General features: G+C 49.5%; 2 protein-coding genes across 3 annotated transcripts in view; both read right to left on the bottom strand.

The window, feature by feature from the left end:
* Positions 1-219: 219 nt before the first annotated feature.
* On the bottom strand, positions 220-8152 carry LOC121065471 (solute carrier family 22 member 13-like). Its single transcript, XM_040548313.1, has 10 exons — positions 7680-8152; positions 6479-6582; positions 5958-6112; positions 5087-5255; positions 4669-4789; positions 4094-4188; positions 3562-3776; positions 2976-3084; positions 2276-2486; positions 220-1716 (listed from the first exon to the last, which is right to left on the bottom strand). Exons 1-10 carry the CDS (start codon positions 8049-8051, stop codon positions 1621-1623), a joined length of 1647 nt encoding a protein of 548 aa, XP_040404247.1. The 5' UTR covers positions 8052-8152; the 3' UTR covers positions 220-1620.
* Positions 8153-10322: 2170 nt separating this feature from the next.
* OXSR1 (oxidative stress responsive kinase 1) overlaps positions 10323-17060 on the bottom strand; it is an 87248-nt gene continuing 80510 nt past the window's right edge. For both annotated transcript variants that reach the window (XM_040546751.1, XM_040546752.1), the window contains exons 14-18: positions 16417-16490; positions 15411-15463; positions 14741-14809; positions 13748-13812; positions 10323-12981 (exon numbers count right to left, since the gene is read on the bottom strand). In XM_040546751.1, coding sequence (XP_040402685.1) covers positions 12907-12981; positions 13748-13812; positions 14741-14809; positions 15411-15463; positions 16417-16490 — 336 coding nt within the window. In that variant the 3' untranslated portion in view covers positions 10323-12906. The remainder of the gene's footprint in view (positions 12982-13747; positions 13813-14740; positions 14810-15410; positions 15464-16416; positions 16491-17060) is intronic.

Here is a 17060-nt window from a genome sequence, read left to right as displayed (position 1 = left end):
ATCCCATAGTCTTCAGATTAACCAGGTGCGGTGGTCTAGAGAAGAGGAGGCAAAATGGATCTGCAACCTACTGGAAGCATAAATGAGTTGGAGAAGAAGTACATCAAATATGTCTGGACACCATTATTTATGAAGTGAAGAGAAACAGAGAGACTCAAGGAAGAGTTCTTACAAGGAGAAACCACGTTTCACTCAGTAACTGTTCTACTCCAAGCTCTTCCCTCAACATTTACCCTCAACCCCTTATTTTCCATAAAAGCCTGAAAGAGGAAGACACCAGCCTTTGCAAAGGAAAAAGAGTGTTCTCACTCAAAAGACTGAGCACCTCTATGCTCAGGTCCACTGAACAGGAGCACCACAGCCAAAATTGAGCAAATCCCCTGGAGAGCAGTGCCAGAAAGAAGATGGCACCACAGCCAGCCCCTCCTGGTGGGACTGGTGCATGTCACTGATTTTATCCAGAAAGCTGTCTTCACCAAACTGCGTATCCATGGGATACTTTAATCCAAGGAAAACATGCAGGCATGACAAGAAGGAGAAATAATGTCTCATTTGAAAGCTTCCCAGCGTTACTAGAAAATAGCTTTTGAGCTGTACACGGTCCAAGCTGTAACACCACCATTGCATATAACTTCTGGGCTCCATCTGTATAAAGCTAGTGATAAAAGAAAGTATTCTTGTGGGACAGGAAGTAAGAGGAGCGGAAGCACAGAAAAAGAACTTTTTTTTTTTCATAATGTAAGACAAAAGTATTTATAAAACATTTAAGTGCAGGTTGCTATAGCAAGAAGGAATAGAAGATGAATAGAATAGAACAGAACAGAACAGAACAGAACAGAACAGAATAGAATAGAATAGAATAGATCTGATATTTCCCAGAAAGATTTGCGCTTTCTTCTAAGAGACCAAGTGCCACAACATCTCTCAGTTTCCCAGAACAGATAAGCTAATGTGGTCCTCCAGCACAGCCTGACACAAAACATCACTACACACTTTCATTCAAAGGCACCAGCACCAAGGCAAATATTCTGCTTCCTCTTAGACATCCTCATTCACTGCTTGCTGTTTATTCTATCATGTAATTTTTTTTTTTCAGTTCAGTATCTCAAATCTTAAAAAAAAAAAAAAGGAGCGTTTTAAGAGAGGGTGAGAAAACCATGCTAGACAGTCAAGAGAAATCACTCCTGCAAGTGTGAGATTGTTTTCAGTGTTACATCTGCTCTGGCTTTTTCTTTACTGAACACAGTACTCCTTCGCTAGGCTATTCAATACTCTGGCAGGTGTCTCAACAGGAGAAAATTAACAGTCTCGCGTTCTTGGAGATGGGACAAGAAAGAGAAAATATTGCATCCATCCTGCCTTCAGATTTCTTTCTTTTTTCTTTAAATTAAAAGCATTTTCTCCAGTGACAGCACTGTAGAACATGAGAGACAGCATGCAGTGTCTGAGGAGAAACTACAGAGGGAGATACAGGAAGGCAAAAAAAAAGAAAAATAAGGTCAGGAGTTGGCAGTGACTGCTTGAGTAGGATAGGTGGTGTACTGTAAATGAAGACCCTACTTGTCCTCAACGCCACCACAGCACCAGGCAGCCTCTAATTAGAGCTGCTTGCAGGCCCAGCTAGAAATAAGTGGTCTTTGTGTACTCATTGTCTTGGTCACCATCTTTTACTTTCACTTGTCCATTTTCAGAGCTGCTGTTGGCATTTTCACAGGCCTAATGAAAAAGAAAAGAGTTAAAAGAAAAAAAGAAAAAAGAAATATGCATTATGACCCGATGGCAGCCTTCAGAAGTTAGCCAAAAGACACGCAGCCTTCAACAACCTGGCTTCCCACACATCACCCACTCTCTGAGCACCCATGGACACCCTTCTCCTAACAAAAGTACAGGGCTGGAATTCTACTGTGCCCTGTGGGGAACAGGGAGCTGGGAGCTACACGCTGCTGAAAGCTGGAGAGCACGGCTATGAGGCATCAATCCTTCCCTGGGGAGGGCCGGGGGAGCCAGGGGAAGCACCCTCCACTCCTGCAATCCTTTCATTTCATGGACAGGAGGGCAGCAGTGACCACCATGGGACTGAGATACCCTTCTGGGCTGTGTTATGGGGCAGATCACCACCACTCCTTTCCCTCCCCTCCCGCTGCAGTGGGGCATCCAACTCCCTGCCCTCCCATCAATGTAAGCCCCAAAAGACACCACCATGCCCAGCCCATGCAATGCCCATGGGCCTTTCTGTGGTCCACCATGAGCAAGAGGAGGCAGTGTGGAAGCTCACCTCTGCTGCAGTGCGGCCACCCCTCGTGTCATCCACCAGCTCGGCGCCGCGGGTCTCAGGCAGCAAGAAGCAGAGCAGCCCCCCCAGCACGGGGGCACTGCCAAAGACGGCCATGGGGACGGCCCGGTGGTACTGCTCCAGGAGGCGGATCAGCGGGGCGATGATCCCCGCCACCCGCGCCGCCATGGAGCACAGCCCCACGCCACTTTGCCTGCAGGAGCGAGGGGCGCTTGGGAGGTGCAGGCCGGGCTCGGTCCCCCAGGGGAGCAGCACAACACCACAGGGGCAGTGCAAGGGGCAGACTCGGCAGCCATGTCACAGTGCCTCTGCCCTGCCCTGTCACCGGCATTACCACCACCATGTTGGAGTGCTATGACCCCGTGTCCTCCCCTCATGAGGGCTTGCCATGGGGCTAGGGTGACCACACAGGACAGCTGCACACAACCGTGCTGCCCTCCTCAGCCATGTCAGCGCTGCCCCGCTAAGGGGACAGGCCACAGGTGTATAGGGCAGCCATGGCGGCCATGTTGTGCCACCTCTTCCTTGCCCCTGCCCAGGGACCGAGCACATCTGTGGGCCCAGACAGGCTCCTGTCCTGCCATTGCCACCACTGCCACCTGTGGTGGGGTGCTGCAACCTGTGCTCCCATGAGGAGGCTAGCCCTGTGGGAGGGAAGCCATAAAGCCTGGCGAAACCTCACCTGATGATGGTGGGGAAGAGCTCTGCGGAGTAGACGTAGGCGGAGGAGAAGGAGGCTGAGGCAGCAAACTTGCCAATGGTGGCCAGGACAGTGATCGCCACAGGCTGGTCTGAGGGAGGAAGAGAAGAGACTGCAGCTCTGAGATGGGTGGCCTGATATCACCGCTCAGGGATGATGACTGGGGACTTGTGGTGACAACCACATCCCCTGAAGGGAGCCATTGCCACTGAACAATGCTTGAACATGGACTGGGGAGCAGCTCTGGTGGATGCCACCCTCAGGACACTGCATCCATCTCACTACCCCAGCAAACTAACCAGAGGGCAGCTCTGTCAGCTGAGCCCGTTGCTCAGCTTTACCCTCTCCTATCAGTTGGCAGCAAAGATTTGCTGATCAGAATGGTCCTTGGGTACATGACCAAGCCCCTTGTGGTCAAGGCACTAGGTTCGGCTCAATCCCTGACAGACATGTGGGACTGCAGCCAGACGGATTGGGAGGATGGGACCTTCACCAGCAAGGGAAGTGCTGGGGCTGTCAGCTTCCTGCCCCAGAAACTGATCTCTCAAGACAAGAAGAGGCTGCTCACCTTCAGGGATGCCAGTGATGATCAGACACACCAGGCCACTCAGCAGCAGGGTGCCAGCCTGGGATTTCCTCCTCCCAAACCACTGCAGCAGGAAGATACAACCAACACGGCCTGGGATTTCCACTGCTCCAAATGCAAGCTGTGTCAGGTAGATGTCCAGACCAAAATTAGTCACATTCAGACTCAGACCATAGTAGACAAGGCTGTTAACGAACCTGAAAACAGAGCAGAATGGAAACAATCATATCTGTTAGCCATGAGAAAATACAATATTGACCTCCACTGACAACATTTTCAAGCATATCCTCGGATTTCCAAGGAGACATAATACCCAACCAGTCCACAGGACTGCCAAAGCTGGGATTGCTAAAGTCTTTCCCACAAACTGCATTTCATCTACAACAGCCAGAAAGAGCAATAACCATCAATATCATCTCCAAAACATGAGGTGTATTTACAATTATGAGTAAACTTCAAGCCCTTCTTTTGTTCACCCAGAAGCTAGGAAAGAGGTAAACAAGCAATGTCTTACCAGGCACACGACATGATTAAAGTCACCTTCCGGAGGTGCTTCTTCCGAAGGAGATCCAGAAAACTTCCAGACTTAGCCTGTGTCTCACACTTCAGCTTCAAAATGGAGAAAGCCAGAGAGTCAGAGCAGACAAAGGAAACCCGTGGCTAGCTCTTTTTCCAGCCAAAGACTAAGGAAAAGCTCAGCGGGACAGGCTTGTGACCCAAAGCTGCTGTGGGAGGGATGGCAGCCCAGTGGGGCTCGGCTCCCCTGCCTGTGGTGTGGCTGCCCCATGCAATAGATTGGAGACTGGGAGGTTCCTCAGGATGAACATTTTGTCAGTGCAGGGTCCTTGGGATGGGAGGGGTGGTAACTCCCCCCCTTCAGGCATTTAGGCATGCAAAACCACAGAGCAGGGACCTCATGCACATCCTCCACACATGTGCAGTCCTCACTGAAGAAAAGCCTATCCCTAAATGATCCCAGCGTTCATGGAAAAATGTTTACCAGGTGAGCCCAGCTCCAAGGAGTGCTACAAAGCCACACTCAGAGGCAGGTCTCCGAGGACGAGCAGCTCCCCACACTGGTTTTGGTACCTGCTCAAGGAGTCCTGGTGGGATGGTGCGCTTATTGATGGATGCTGCCTTCTGAAGGACCTTCTTAGCTTCTTCTATTTTGCCTTTTGTCACCAGCCACCGAGCCGACTCTGGTAGCACCCTGCCAAGGAGATGAAAGCAGCAGATGCCGCTGTGACCCGCTGACTTTCCTCGGAGCCCATCTCCCTGCAACCAGGCCCTGCAAGTAATGGGCACGATGTGTGCTGGGGGGGGGGGGTCTAAATACCTCCTCAGGTCAGGCTTCCCAGGGCTACGTTTAGGCCACATCTGAGGACCTGAACCAAAGCAGCTGCTGCTCTCCAAGGCCCAGTGGCCCAGGCAGATGTGCTGAGCTCTGCAGAAACCCCTCCGGCATCTGTCATGCCTGCGAGGAGCATACTGCCCACCTGCCACTTACCAGACGAAGAAGAAAAGGGCAAACATAGGAGCAGATCCTGCAATTTCCAGCAACCTCCAGTTACGAATCCCATAGCTCAAGCCAGCCAAAATCATTTGTCCAATGGCAAAACAGCAGTGAGTAATAAGCACTGCACGTGGTCGATAGGAGACCCCAACCCATTCCGTAGCTGAAAAGAAGAATGAATATTGAGGGTCATTGACGTGAATGATTTCCCCTTATTCAAGCCGTTTGTATTCTAGGAGCCTCTCCTCCAGGACCTGAGGAGAAGGCAGCAGCAGTCAGAACGATGATGTCTAGCACACGTGCAAGTCACCAGTGTTTCATGAGCTGTATCACCTCTCCTTAACCCCAGGGTGTCCTGTCAGCCATGAGTATAACTAAGGTAGAGTATACCAGCCCAGACATCTGCAAGAGGACGTAAAGCTCATGTACCTCATCTCTCTGCTCCCAGCATCCAGATATCCCCTTGCTGGGGCAGGGATTGGGGCCCATCAATGGTATCCCAGACCCTTGGGCTCTCTCCCCATATTGACCACCCCATCTGGGAGGCAGTCCCCTTGTCCTCATCTGAGCATTGCCATCTTCCAGATGCTCTCCGTGGCTCTCACTCAGGCTTGGCGAGATGCCAAAGGGCAGTGACTATCAAGACCTGTCCTCACCCCTCTGTATTGCCTCCTCAGCAAACCGGCTGCAGAAGCCGCTGAGACGTGTCAAGCTGACTGTCCTGCTCATGTTAAAACATGAGCCATTCATTTGGGAGGACGTTTTTCAAGATGTACCGGATGACTTTTTATTTCTTTTTAGGCCATTTCTACTGCATCTTGAGAGACCACATATATCTGCCTCAGGGTAAGGGCATCCTACTCACCTAAGGCCAGTAAGGTCATGGTGATCCCTGACACTGAAGCCCCCACGACACATCTGAAGGCCATGTATACGTAGAAATGGGGCACAAAGGCAATTCCCACACCAAAAAGGCCCTGGAGGAAGATGGAGATCAGAAGGACTGGCCGGCGGCCGATCCTGTGGAGGAAGAGGGAGGACACAGTTGGTATCTGGAGAGACCCTATGGGATGGGGTAGAGCCTGGAGGGATACACAGTGATGTGGAACCATTCATAGATGACTTTCTTGAGGGCAATGAGGATCAGACTACTCCCAATCTACATGTGAAGCACTCTATGCAGATGCTTTGCCCTCTTCATTTCCACTCCATGTCCACACAAGGCCTAAGGACTTTGGTCAGGGTCACTGTAATTTTGGGACAGTCACAGTAAGTGAGGAGCAGTGACCAAATACACAGTGTTGTGGCCAACCAGTCCTGGAGCAGTGCATGACACTACACACTGATGTTTTAGGAGACCGTGGGCAATTCCTTGTGTGTCCTCACCTGTCGCTTAGTGGCCCAAAGATCATGGCTCCCAGGAACAGTCCCAGCATGTAGACAGACTGGGAGATGTCATTCAGGTCCTTCCTGTCGCACACAAGGTCAAACTGGAGGAGGGAAACACAGCTGCTTTTGCTCCTGCCAGGTCCCAGCTGGGCAGCTGCTTTCTCAGGATGGGCAGCACGTCTGGCCCCGGGTGGGGACAGGAGGTGGGTGCCCGGGCTCTCGCCTTAGCCCCTGCGAGCAGAGATCCCTCTCCCAAGGATGCGAGTCTCTATCGTGTGCATGAGCTGCACAAGTTGGAGGTGGGACAGACCCCTGGGCACTCAGTGATGCCCCAAGCACCGGGACCTGCAGGAGTGCATCAAGGCCAGGCAGCCCAAGGGAGCCTCCTGGCTGGGAAGTGTTGGGTGAAGTGGGGCGTCGGAGAGGGGTCCCAGCACCTGGCTGCCCTGGCTGCAAAGGCTGGGCAGGGTGGGACAGGCTGGAGGCAGGACACAGGGCTCCAGGGGAGCCAAGGAACCTTTGGAAATGCCAGAGGCTGGGCTCCCTCATCTGGTTTTAGCCCACAGGAAGGTGCCCAAGAGAGAGTTAGAGCTGGGAGGGAGGAAAGACTGAGAGAGGAATGAGGGAAGAATGTGGGGAGAGAGAAGAAGAAAGGTGCAGACAGGGAGATGTTGGAGACGCCAGGAGGCAGGGCCTTTGCTCATCTGCATGGCCCATAAGGACCACATCTTGTCTAAGCCCTGAAGGGCTCTGGAGGTCCCAGAAAACTGAAGGACAAATTAAAGCTCTTGGAAAGTAAATGTCTTTCAGAGGGAAGGTGCTGTGAGGAGAACCAGGCAGCAGAATAGGGGAAACTGTGGCAGGGAGACCAAAAAGGTCCCCCCAGGCCAGGTACTGTGAGTTACTTGGGTGCTGGCAAGGGGCTGTATGGTGAGCAGAGCACGTGCTGGACTCAGCCCCACACCGCCTCTGCCTGCAGCCCCCTGGGCACGAACATCATGGTCTGACTGCACACGACCTTGCAAGGGTCGCAGCTGAGTCTGGGGGATGGAGCCGAGTGTTTCCCAGGAAAGGCCTGGTGTAACTCTCAGCCCAGCTGCACCGCCGGTGCCTTGGCCTTGCGCAAAGTGCAGGACGGGAGGCTCCCGTCCATCCCTTCCCCTCCACGTCCCCAGGGCGTCAAAAGGCATTTACAGACCTCAGTGAGCAGGGACGGCTGCTGTGCTGAGGGGTACACCCAGCCACTGCTGCACTTCTCCGTGGCGTTCAGGCCGTACGCCACGATGGAGCCGAGGTCCCAGTCCACGGGCGAGTACATGGAGCACTGCTCGTACGCCCCGTCCGCGTCGCGGGGCAGGGTGAGGTTCAGCTGCTCCTCCTCGGTCAGGTTGGGGCCGACGGCACGGATCCAGCTGGTGTTGCAGTAATGAGGCAGGTTTGGAACCATAAAAAGCTGGCAAAACTGGTGGAAGGCCAGGTTGAGGCATGGGAGCATGGAGAAGAGCACCAGCCGCTTCTGAAATGTCCCAAAATCACCAACTGCCTTCAGAATTTCCCTGATGCCTGACATTGTCAGCTGAGTCGGGAAGAGGACAGTGCTGGGACAGACTTTCCTGCGGGCTGGAATTAATGTTTAATCCCAAGATAAGCTCTGCAGACGTAGGCAGGCACTACAAATATGCAGTCTCTTCATGAGAGACTTAACGCCTGATGTTTTACATGTCCTAAGTACACTGTGTAACACATTAATCATTTCTGGGCCACCCACATACGGTGTCTGGTACTGGGTAAAGCATGCAGAACCAACCCGTTTCAGGAGATCTGGATCGTGCCTCTGCCAGGGCCGTGTGGCCATGACACGGGGGAAGACCGAATTGTCCGAATCAATTGCAGGCACTTGCTCTACTCAAGCGAGCAAGGTTCACAGAGGCCAAGACAGCCCAGCGTGATGCGGAGCTGGGAAAAGTCCAAGAAATGGAGTGATGCTAACGGCTGGGCAGAGCCAGAGAGTAGGAAGGGCGGCCAGCTGGCTGCCATCCCAGCCGACGGGAGACTCCGTTTCCTTCATCTTCCACGGCTTCCCCATACCATCTCCCCTCTCTGTCTTCTGCCTCTGTGGTAAAAGGAGTTCCGGGCCCTAAGCGGCCTCACCCACTCTTCTCCACCACAGTTGAAATGGGAAAGCCCAGGAGGGTCGGTCAGATAGCAGTCATGGGCTGCCTGCACCCAGACTGGCACAAAACACGGCCAGAAGGAAGAGCTGATGCCACTTTCAGGACAAAGGGAAAGCAACTGTGCTCAGGCAGAAACCCCAAGAAAAGCCTGACCTCGCCTCGTCACAGAACGAAAGAGAAATCTGTAGGATCAACAGGAGGGACGGGAGGGAATGAACTCGTGGTGTGACCAGGTTTGGAACCATAAAAAGCTGGCAAAACTGGTGGAAAGACACTGAGGCATGGAAGTACGGAGAACAGCACCAGCCATTTCTGAAATGTCTCAAAAAAAAACCAACTGCTTTCAAAATTTCCCCGATGCCTGGCATAGGCAGCAGCATCTGCGAAGACAGATTCCCAGGGCTGGAACCAAGACTTAAACCCAAGATAAGCCCGGCAGCTGTAGGCAGCCACAAGGAGTAGGTAAACTTGAAGAAAGTGCAGCGCTCCGGGTTGGAAGTTGTACCCATGCTGCGTTCCCATTGAGTGAATCGGAAATTTCAGGAGGTGCACACCCTCCAGGGCAGGTTGCTTTCCAGGTGCAAATTCATCGGCTGGGAAGAGATTGCGAGAAGGCGATGGGGAGGTGGTAAGGAGAGCAGGGAAGCCCAAAGGAACGGGCAGCACGGCCAACTGGTGTGGACCAGTGACCCACAAGAGGGTGGTGAGGCCCTGGTGTAGGGCAGCTTCAAAAAGCTTTAGGAGCATCCATAAATTGATTTCTTACAGAGGCAGGGAGGGGAGAGCACTGGGGTATCATTCTCTGGGGCTTCTTGAGTGAGGTTAGGCTCGAAAGACTGCTAAGAAGTTGACTCGGATGAAGGGCTTGAGATTCGGTGACCAAGAACATCCCTTCCCGTCGCACATCTTAAACTTGAAAGTTGCATTCACCCATGGTAAAGTTCTCTGGATCTGTCATTAAGGAGGAACGCCTTAAGAGAAATAGATGCAGAAAATGGCAAACTAAGCCGGAGAGCCCTAGCAAGCCCTAACAACACTGGAACCTTAGAGACCTTTCCCTTCTGACATGTCCTTCCCTCACAGCCCAAAGCATGACCGCTGGCACGGGAGGGTGCTGCAGCAGGGGATACCGGTGCCTAGAGAGGAACGGTCAAGACGATGAGAGATGTGGATGTATCTGGGGTCTCTCACCTTCAATGCGTTTTGTTGAGGTCCTGGCTCCACTGCAGATGTAGAGGGAAGACCTCAGAGGCACCTTTGGATCAGATCTGCCCTGGAGAAGTTGGAAAGAACAAGTGTTTGGAGGTGGAGAGGAGGGAGAGCAGTTTGTTCTCCAGACACCTCTCAGGATATAAATCATCCCACTCCAATACTGTTCCTGGCCAGGAGAAGCTCATCCCCAGCTGCACAGGGTGTGCAGAGCTCGGAGCAAACCCTTCAGCTGCTGAGAAGCCCCCAGCATCCAGCCCTAAATGCCACCCTGACCCCAACCCCGTGCAGACTCTCATAGACCACCACCATCGAGTCCTCCCAGGGGTCACCAAGCCTCCCATCGCCCAAATAAATGTCTCAGGTGGTGCGGATGCCACTCGGACAAACGCCCAGCCCCCTCCCCAAGACACGCCAGCCAACTCGATGACACGTAAAGCACACACCGAACACATGGCAATGGACAATTTGTTCTTTATTGATTAAAAATTAGAGACATGCAGTAAAATACAAAGTCCAAAAAAGGAAAAAAAGCCTGAATATTTTACATCTCTCATTATAATCTACAATACACCAAAGTTGTGAAGAGGATCCGTTTTCATTAACAGAGCATTGTCCTTTAAAAGTAGGAACTTAAAATTACCACCTGCTTTCAGCTTCGGATCAGAAATTCGCACAAAAAACCAAATCCTTAATGACACTGGAAAACAATTATGAACAGCATTGGCACTTACTGGAACAACATCAGAAAAGACAGTTGTCTAGCACTGTAATAGCCCAAGTAAAAAATTTGGATTGCTACCCAAAATGCTTGGAGAGCTACAGAACAAATGACATCAGTTTCTTGCTTATTTTCTCCCGTGAAGAACTAACGAGCCCTGGGTTAGTGTGAACTCACACTCGAAGTCCTGGCTTTGGGAAAGTGGGGAATAACTTAATAAATAGAGGCTGCGTTGTTCCGTGTGAGCGGTTCGAGTCCTACCTCTCTCAGCACCAGTACGCAAATGAGCCAGGAGACCCCCAGGGCGTGCAGGCAGAAGGAAAAATAATACTGTACCAAGACTACATCCTCATCAGCCGTGGGGCGACATGAAAAATCAAGGTGCCAGCCTGCTTTTCCCCAAGCTAAGAAGCTTGCTGGGGGAAGCCGTTGGGAGTGCTTTGTGTCAAATAACAGGAGGAAGTGCCAGAGCTGGCACACGCGCGTGCACGCACACGAGCGGCCAAACCCAGCCCCCGTCAACTCCTGGCACCCACCTCCTTGGCTGGTTGGGGCTTCTGCTCAGCACCCCAGGGTGCTCTCACTCCCAGACTCTCCTCCTCCTCTCCTTCCCCTTCACACTCACCAGCCACGGGGCTGCAGAGAGCCGGCAGCTCCATGGGGACAGAGCCAACACCCACCTACAGGCTAAAAGGAACTAGGGCAGTATAAAAAGAGCATGCACAAGGCAGGGAGCTTCCGCAGCTGCTCATAGAGGAAAAATATATTTAAATAAAGATTGTTCATCAGAAGACTTGGAAATAAAAATAAGTCCTGACTGAACCCAGTCATTCTGCTTTAACACTCTGTTTCTGCATTGTTTGTGGCTGATGGAAACCAAACACGTTTCCATCTGTGAGTTAAATTACAGGCTTCTAATTTCTGTGTAGAAAACACTCCAGAGCCAATAGCAGTTACAAAGGCCAACTGTGAAACAGTAGGAAAAAAAAATCAACACCATTTATTATTCACATATTGCATTACAAGTGTCTCTTATCAAACGCAAAGTATAATTTATATTATTCATGTAGAAATTCAAATTCAACACCACATAGAAATACAACCTAAATACGTGTGTGACAGGGTTTCGGTGACATCCTGATCAAACGGCGAGGCTCGGGCTGCCGCGAAGGCTGACGACCCAAGCGATTAGTGCAGGAGGGACACAGTCCGGTGCTCGCTTGCCCAGTAATACCACTCTACTGGCAATTCCTTATTGCTGTAAAACACGACAGGGATGGTTCCACGGGTACCAGTTTGCAAAGGACTGGGAAACACGTCGGGGAGGACTCGCACAGCCAGGCATAACAGGCCGGGTCTCGAGAACAGTTCGAAGTGCATCTTTTCCAAACGCAGAGTGACACAGATCTCCTCTCCCTCTGACAACGGATAAAGTTGGTTTGTTGATCAGCTGCAAGACCAGTGTCCAGACAGCAGCGCCTCATTGTTCTGCTTTACGGACCGACTACATCTAAGGATGCAGGATGAAGGACATGTTTTGCGGAAGGACTGCTTAACGTAAATCAACAGGTTCAGCCCTCATGCCACGCCTGGCACTCATGTGGAAAGAACCCAAATGGTAAAAAAAAAAAAAAGAAAAAAAAGAAAAAACAACAAAAAATTAAGGCAGTTTACAAAGGGAAGCTGACTTCTAACACCTCGAAGCCAAGGAACTTCTCAAAAACACAAACACAAGGGAAGATGGCTCTCCCTCCTGTGGGTTAAGACTTGGCTTGCTTTCTTAGGTGCAAGCATTCAAACCAGCAGTTTTAAAAATACAGCTGAAGAGAAGCAGATTTCTCAGCACTCCAGGCGACCCAAACAACATGTACATTGGTGTTTCAGATGGAAGGAGAAGGTTAAGAACAAAAAAGATCCATTCAGTATTAAAACTTGTGCAAAAATAGCAAGTGAAAATAAAAATGAAACCACATGTAAGCAAACATTTAGGCAAGATCATCAGAGCAGTGGAACCCCCGCTTCGTACTCAGTAGTATTTTTCTTTAAAGTAAGGCAATAATAAAACGAACATGCAGGCAATGACATGTTGGATCTGCATGTTTGAGATGACATACAAAAACATGAGACTTGTTTACAAAAGGTGTAAACGCCATCGGTAATTTCAGGAAGGTTTGTGATCCTATTAAGGAAAATGTTAAAGCTTCTAGGAAGGGGGCTGTAGTTCAATTCTTTGGCAGTAGTGGTTTTTTTTAGGCTAACAGAAGCATTACGAATATGCACATGTGGGTTCTCTGTTGGGAAACATCTCCTGGGACCATTGTTTAGCTGATGCTGAGCTGTGCAAATCCTATAAGTTTGCCATCATCAGGAATATCTGAGCCTTCGACACCAGATGCCTGGAACACAAGGAACAGAGATGCAAATAGCACCAGACATGCTCTGCCCTCTGACACACACCGTGCTTCCTATCACAACGAGGTACGTCAGATACAGTCTGGGGAGGGAGCAGTTACAGACAGCTTAGCATTGCATTCAGCAGCTGGCCCTACCCAAAGTTAAATTGTTTTTTTCCCCTTTTTTTTTTGGAGCTAGGAAGGGCTGGGGCTGAAGCTTTGCCAATGCCTGCTCTGACTAGGGCTACGTGCACCAACCAGGGAGAAAGAAGCAAAAACAACTTATTCACGGAAAAGGTCAAAAGTAACATAATTCACTGCTTTCACTACCAATAATCTGGTTACACCCTCGCTGTGCTCCTATAATTACCTGTGCCTTTCACCATCTCTGAAGATTTCATCTGCTCTTAGCTCTCCTCTTCTAGCCTATCTTCTCTTAGCTGTCCCTCACCCCAAATTTCTTCCTCAAAGACCCTTCTCCTCCATCCTCCTCCAAGAAAGGAGTCAGTGGCACTTCTTAGCCCACTTACCTGCACTGAAGAATTTCTGCCACTTCTGGGCCAGTGTACCCTCCAAGCCCAAAATACCTCAAAAAACCTTCCTGTAATATTTTGATACCTTTACTAGCCAGGACAGGGGAACGTCTGTGTTAGCATTAGATTTGGATTGCATACATCAGATGCCCACAGGAGACGACCGCAGGCGCCCCTATGCAACGCTTTATGTTTGCGAGTGACAGCTTGTTCAGTTAGGGAACAGGAATAAATACCAGTTTGAAAGTGACGGATCTGTTTGCTTGGGGCTCTTCCACAATTTTCTGCAAATTAGCTGCAACTGAAATCACACACAGACAACAAGAAAAATGGGCAAATATTAGGACAGGCTAGAGAAAAAACATCCCAAAGTCACAAGGCCTCTTTATATTACTCCAACGTAGAATTGTTTAAAAAGATACAGAAAGTTTAGGCTTCCATTAGACTCAGACTATTTAAATCTAAAGCTTTATACTGTGAAAATGCTGTCACTAGTTAGAATGCTTCTTTTTCAAAGACAGGTTTTTCCTCAAAGTGATGGGATTAGAAATAATGATCTACCCGACTGCACCTGAATACCCAGTTCCTTCTGCACTTTCAGCCTTCCCAGATGCTGCAGGCTGTGTCTAAGGAGGTCTTGCTCGCTGTAGTTGAAGTACACAGGTACTGTTAATGGTTTAAATTTTCCCCTGCTGCATAAAGGGACACGTTTGTTTAGGAATCTGTTGCTGGAGGTAGCTATTCACATGCACTTGAAGTGCAGCAACATGTGCTGTTGCCTTAGGCCAACTGCACCACGTGCGTGTGCGCTTCACACTTCCTTCCACAGCCTGCCTTAAAATAAAGTAAATTTAAAAAGCCTGGCTGATTCCAGTCCCAGACCTCTCTTGTACAGAGCCTCTCAGCAGCACAGGCTCGTGCAGCGATTTGGCAGTGCCTGTGTCAGATGAGATTGATTTAGCTAATGCACTGATTAGCCTTCATTTTGCATTACAAGGAACATTTGCTTCATCATCTTTCCAGCTAGATCATCTGCCTGTGGCCTGACGGTTGCCTAAATGCACTAGCACAGAACTGCCACTAGAATTAAAATTAACAGCAGTTTTGTGGAGCTGTTGGAGAAGAGGACGGAGGCCACAGAGAACTCTCCTTGTACCCACTCATCAGGTCACTTTAAAGATGCAGAAGTGACTGGAATGGTTAGAGCAGAAGAAACAATTCGTACTTACCTATTACCAGATCTCTGCCATCAACAAGCCCTGCTGAAATCAGTTCTTGAGACACACCATCAGCAGTATCTGTTGGGGAGAAACACAAGAGCCAGTTACCAGGTGAAAGAAGTTCTCCAGTTGATGGAGGTATCATGCAAACCTAAAAGAAACTCGTACAAACCAAACAGCAAAACTGTTATTCACGACCTTGCACGTGAAGGGCACAAGCCCAGCAAACTGCAGTATTTGTGCTGAGATGTTCCTCAGTCAATTCTTCTAGCTAGCTGTTTTCAAGAGGGGAGCAAAAGCCACAGAAGGGCAAGGGAATAAACTCACGCACACTTGTGGGTGTCAACTAGCCTGCTGCCCACAGCACTGCAGTGAGGCAGCTCTGATCTATGCTGTAAAACTCAGTAAATTCACTGAAACTCTGAAACTAAATTCAACTCTGTAAAATTCACTGAATGCCTATGCCTGGGTCGTGTCTGTGAGAGTTTTACAGAAGCGCTCTCTAGCAGCAGTGCTCCAAGCACTTGCTAACAGCCCAGACATAAGGCAAGCCTTGGAACACCCTCTTAGGAAAGCACCATGGAGAGACACTTCTACAGATACAACCGAACAACTCCAAACACAAAAGATCCCCTTCCCCAAACCCACCCTCACATGCAGGACTTTCACACCAGCTCACCTCTCCCTGGGGTAAATTCAAATCGGATATCATTGAGTTCTTTTTTCGAATTCCTATGGGAAGAAGAACATTTTATATAGAAGAGAACATTTCATTGCACCGAGCGGTGCCCAGAAGAACGTGCTATCACTGAAGAACCAGTCTGTGAAGAGAGCTGGGTTCACCCCTGCACTTTTTCCCCTTGAAGGGCAAAAACTGCTCACTTGGCTGTGCAGCTGGAAGCCAGGCCCTCAGCGCTGGCTGCCTGTCAACTTCCCAGAGCCCAAGTGGGCTGAATTTCAGGAGACGTGAGGGCCACAACGTGGTATAAGGCCATGTTCCACTGGCAGCAACTCGTAGCTACCAGCAGCTTTATCCTCAGAGCACATCCTTCAAAAGAAGCGAGCATCTGCTCATTCTGCAGATGCACACACATTATGCAACTGTCCAGGAAGGGCTGGGAGATGATGTTCAGAAGTCCCAGTACCTATCAAAAATCAAGATGCCTAAGGAGGTGTGAGCCAGGTTCCTTAAAAAAGAAAGGCCAACTTGTATGATGATGGTGGAGTGCGCTTACAACCCTTTTTCTCCTTTTCCTAGGGACATAAACCAGAATCCATGGCTTGAACTGAATAAAAAGCTCTTCAATCTCAGAACTGGCTGATGTCTAAAGCTGTGCCTCAATACCCAGATGATCCACAACACAAGGACCCCTGAATCCCTGACTCCCTTTAAGGAACCCGGCTAATTCCTTCCTTCCCAGCCCATCAGAGTTTGGGAGATTTATACCAATATCAAAACCTCTTTCAATCTGCAGTTCTTGCCAGGCTGAAGAAGCAGCTAAGATGAAAACTGCTTTTCTCAGCCCCAGTTTCACGAGGGTGGATGAGATCCAAGCTGACAAACAATACATGGCCACCACCCTTTTAACTGAAAGGGCAGATGACAAGATGCACTACAGAATTCCTCCCATGTCCCTCTCCACAAAGGCTCACCTTACCAGAACAGGTCAGTTTTGTGTCCTTACCTTAACCTTAGTACGAGGCTGATGGGGACTTTTGTATCTTCCTGTACCGGAGCTGCAGCAGGGGCAGGTGGGGCCTGCAATAGGATTACGTTATTTTAAAACAGACAAAGACCTCCTTTCTCTAGTATTAAACCTAGAGATAACCTCGATCAACTATAAATACAAATTAAAGTTTAACCCATCGTTGGAGCCACGACACTACTTGAAAAACAATGAATATTAAATGGAAAAACTTCACGCTTAAACAGTAATTCAGGAGGTTCTCTGCAATTGTCTTTAAAAGAAGAAAAGCTACTGAGCTATGAGAAATGTCAAATCAGCAGGAAACTTCAGAAAAGGGGCTAACGGCAAAGAGACTGCTTGCTTTGCCTCAAAAACTAAGGTTTTGGGGCACTCACGACAGCTTCAAGACCTCATGTGTTTTAATCCCTGCCCCAAAATATCTGATTTAAAAAACTGATACAGTTGTGAAGAGCACCTAGGGAAAAATAATTGGTAGATTAGCATATTCTTCAATTACTTTTTAGTGAAATTGAAGACTTTAGGAGCATCTAGCAGTGAATTCAGAGCTGCCTATTCTCACTTCTAAACTACCTCTGAGTAATTATTGGTGCACGCAGTCAAAGCATTTTATAGCGCTCAGC

Source organism: Cygnus olor, chromosome 2 (genome assembly GCF_009769625.2).
Source record: "Cygnus olor isolate bCygOlo1 chromosome 2, bCygOlo1.pri.v2, whole genome shotgun sequence".
In the NCBI taxonomy this organism is placed as follows: domain Eukaryota; kingdom Metazoa; phylum Chordata; class Aves; order Anseriformes; family Anatidae; genus Cygnus; species Cygnus olor.
Note: the sequence above shows the minus strand (reverse complement) of the source record. Positions and strands in the feature narration are given on the sequence as shown.

What these genes read in the sequence shown, in the direction of transcription:
- LOC121065471 (XM_040548313.1), bottom strand. Translation starts at nt 8,051, where the DNA reads ATGTCAGGCATCAGGGAAATTCTGAAGGCAGTTGGTGATTTTGGGACA. An exon ending in CATGACCTTACTGGCCTTAG is followed by an intron (nt 5,256 to 5,957) that starts GTGAGTAGGATG and finishes TCTTCTTTTCAG; the next exon opens with CTACGGAATGGGTTGGGGTC. An exon ending in CTCTTCCCCACCATCATCAG is followed by an intron (nt 2,487 to 2,975) that starts GTGAGGTTTCGC and finishes TCGCTCCTGCAG; the next exon opens with GCAAAGTGGCGTGGGGCTGT.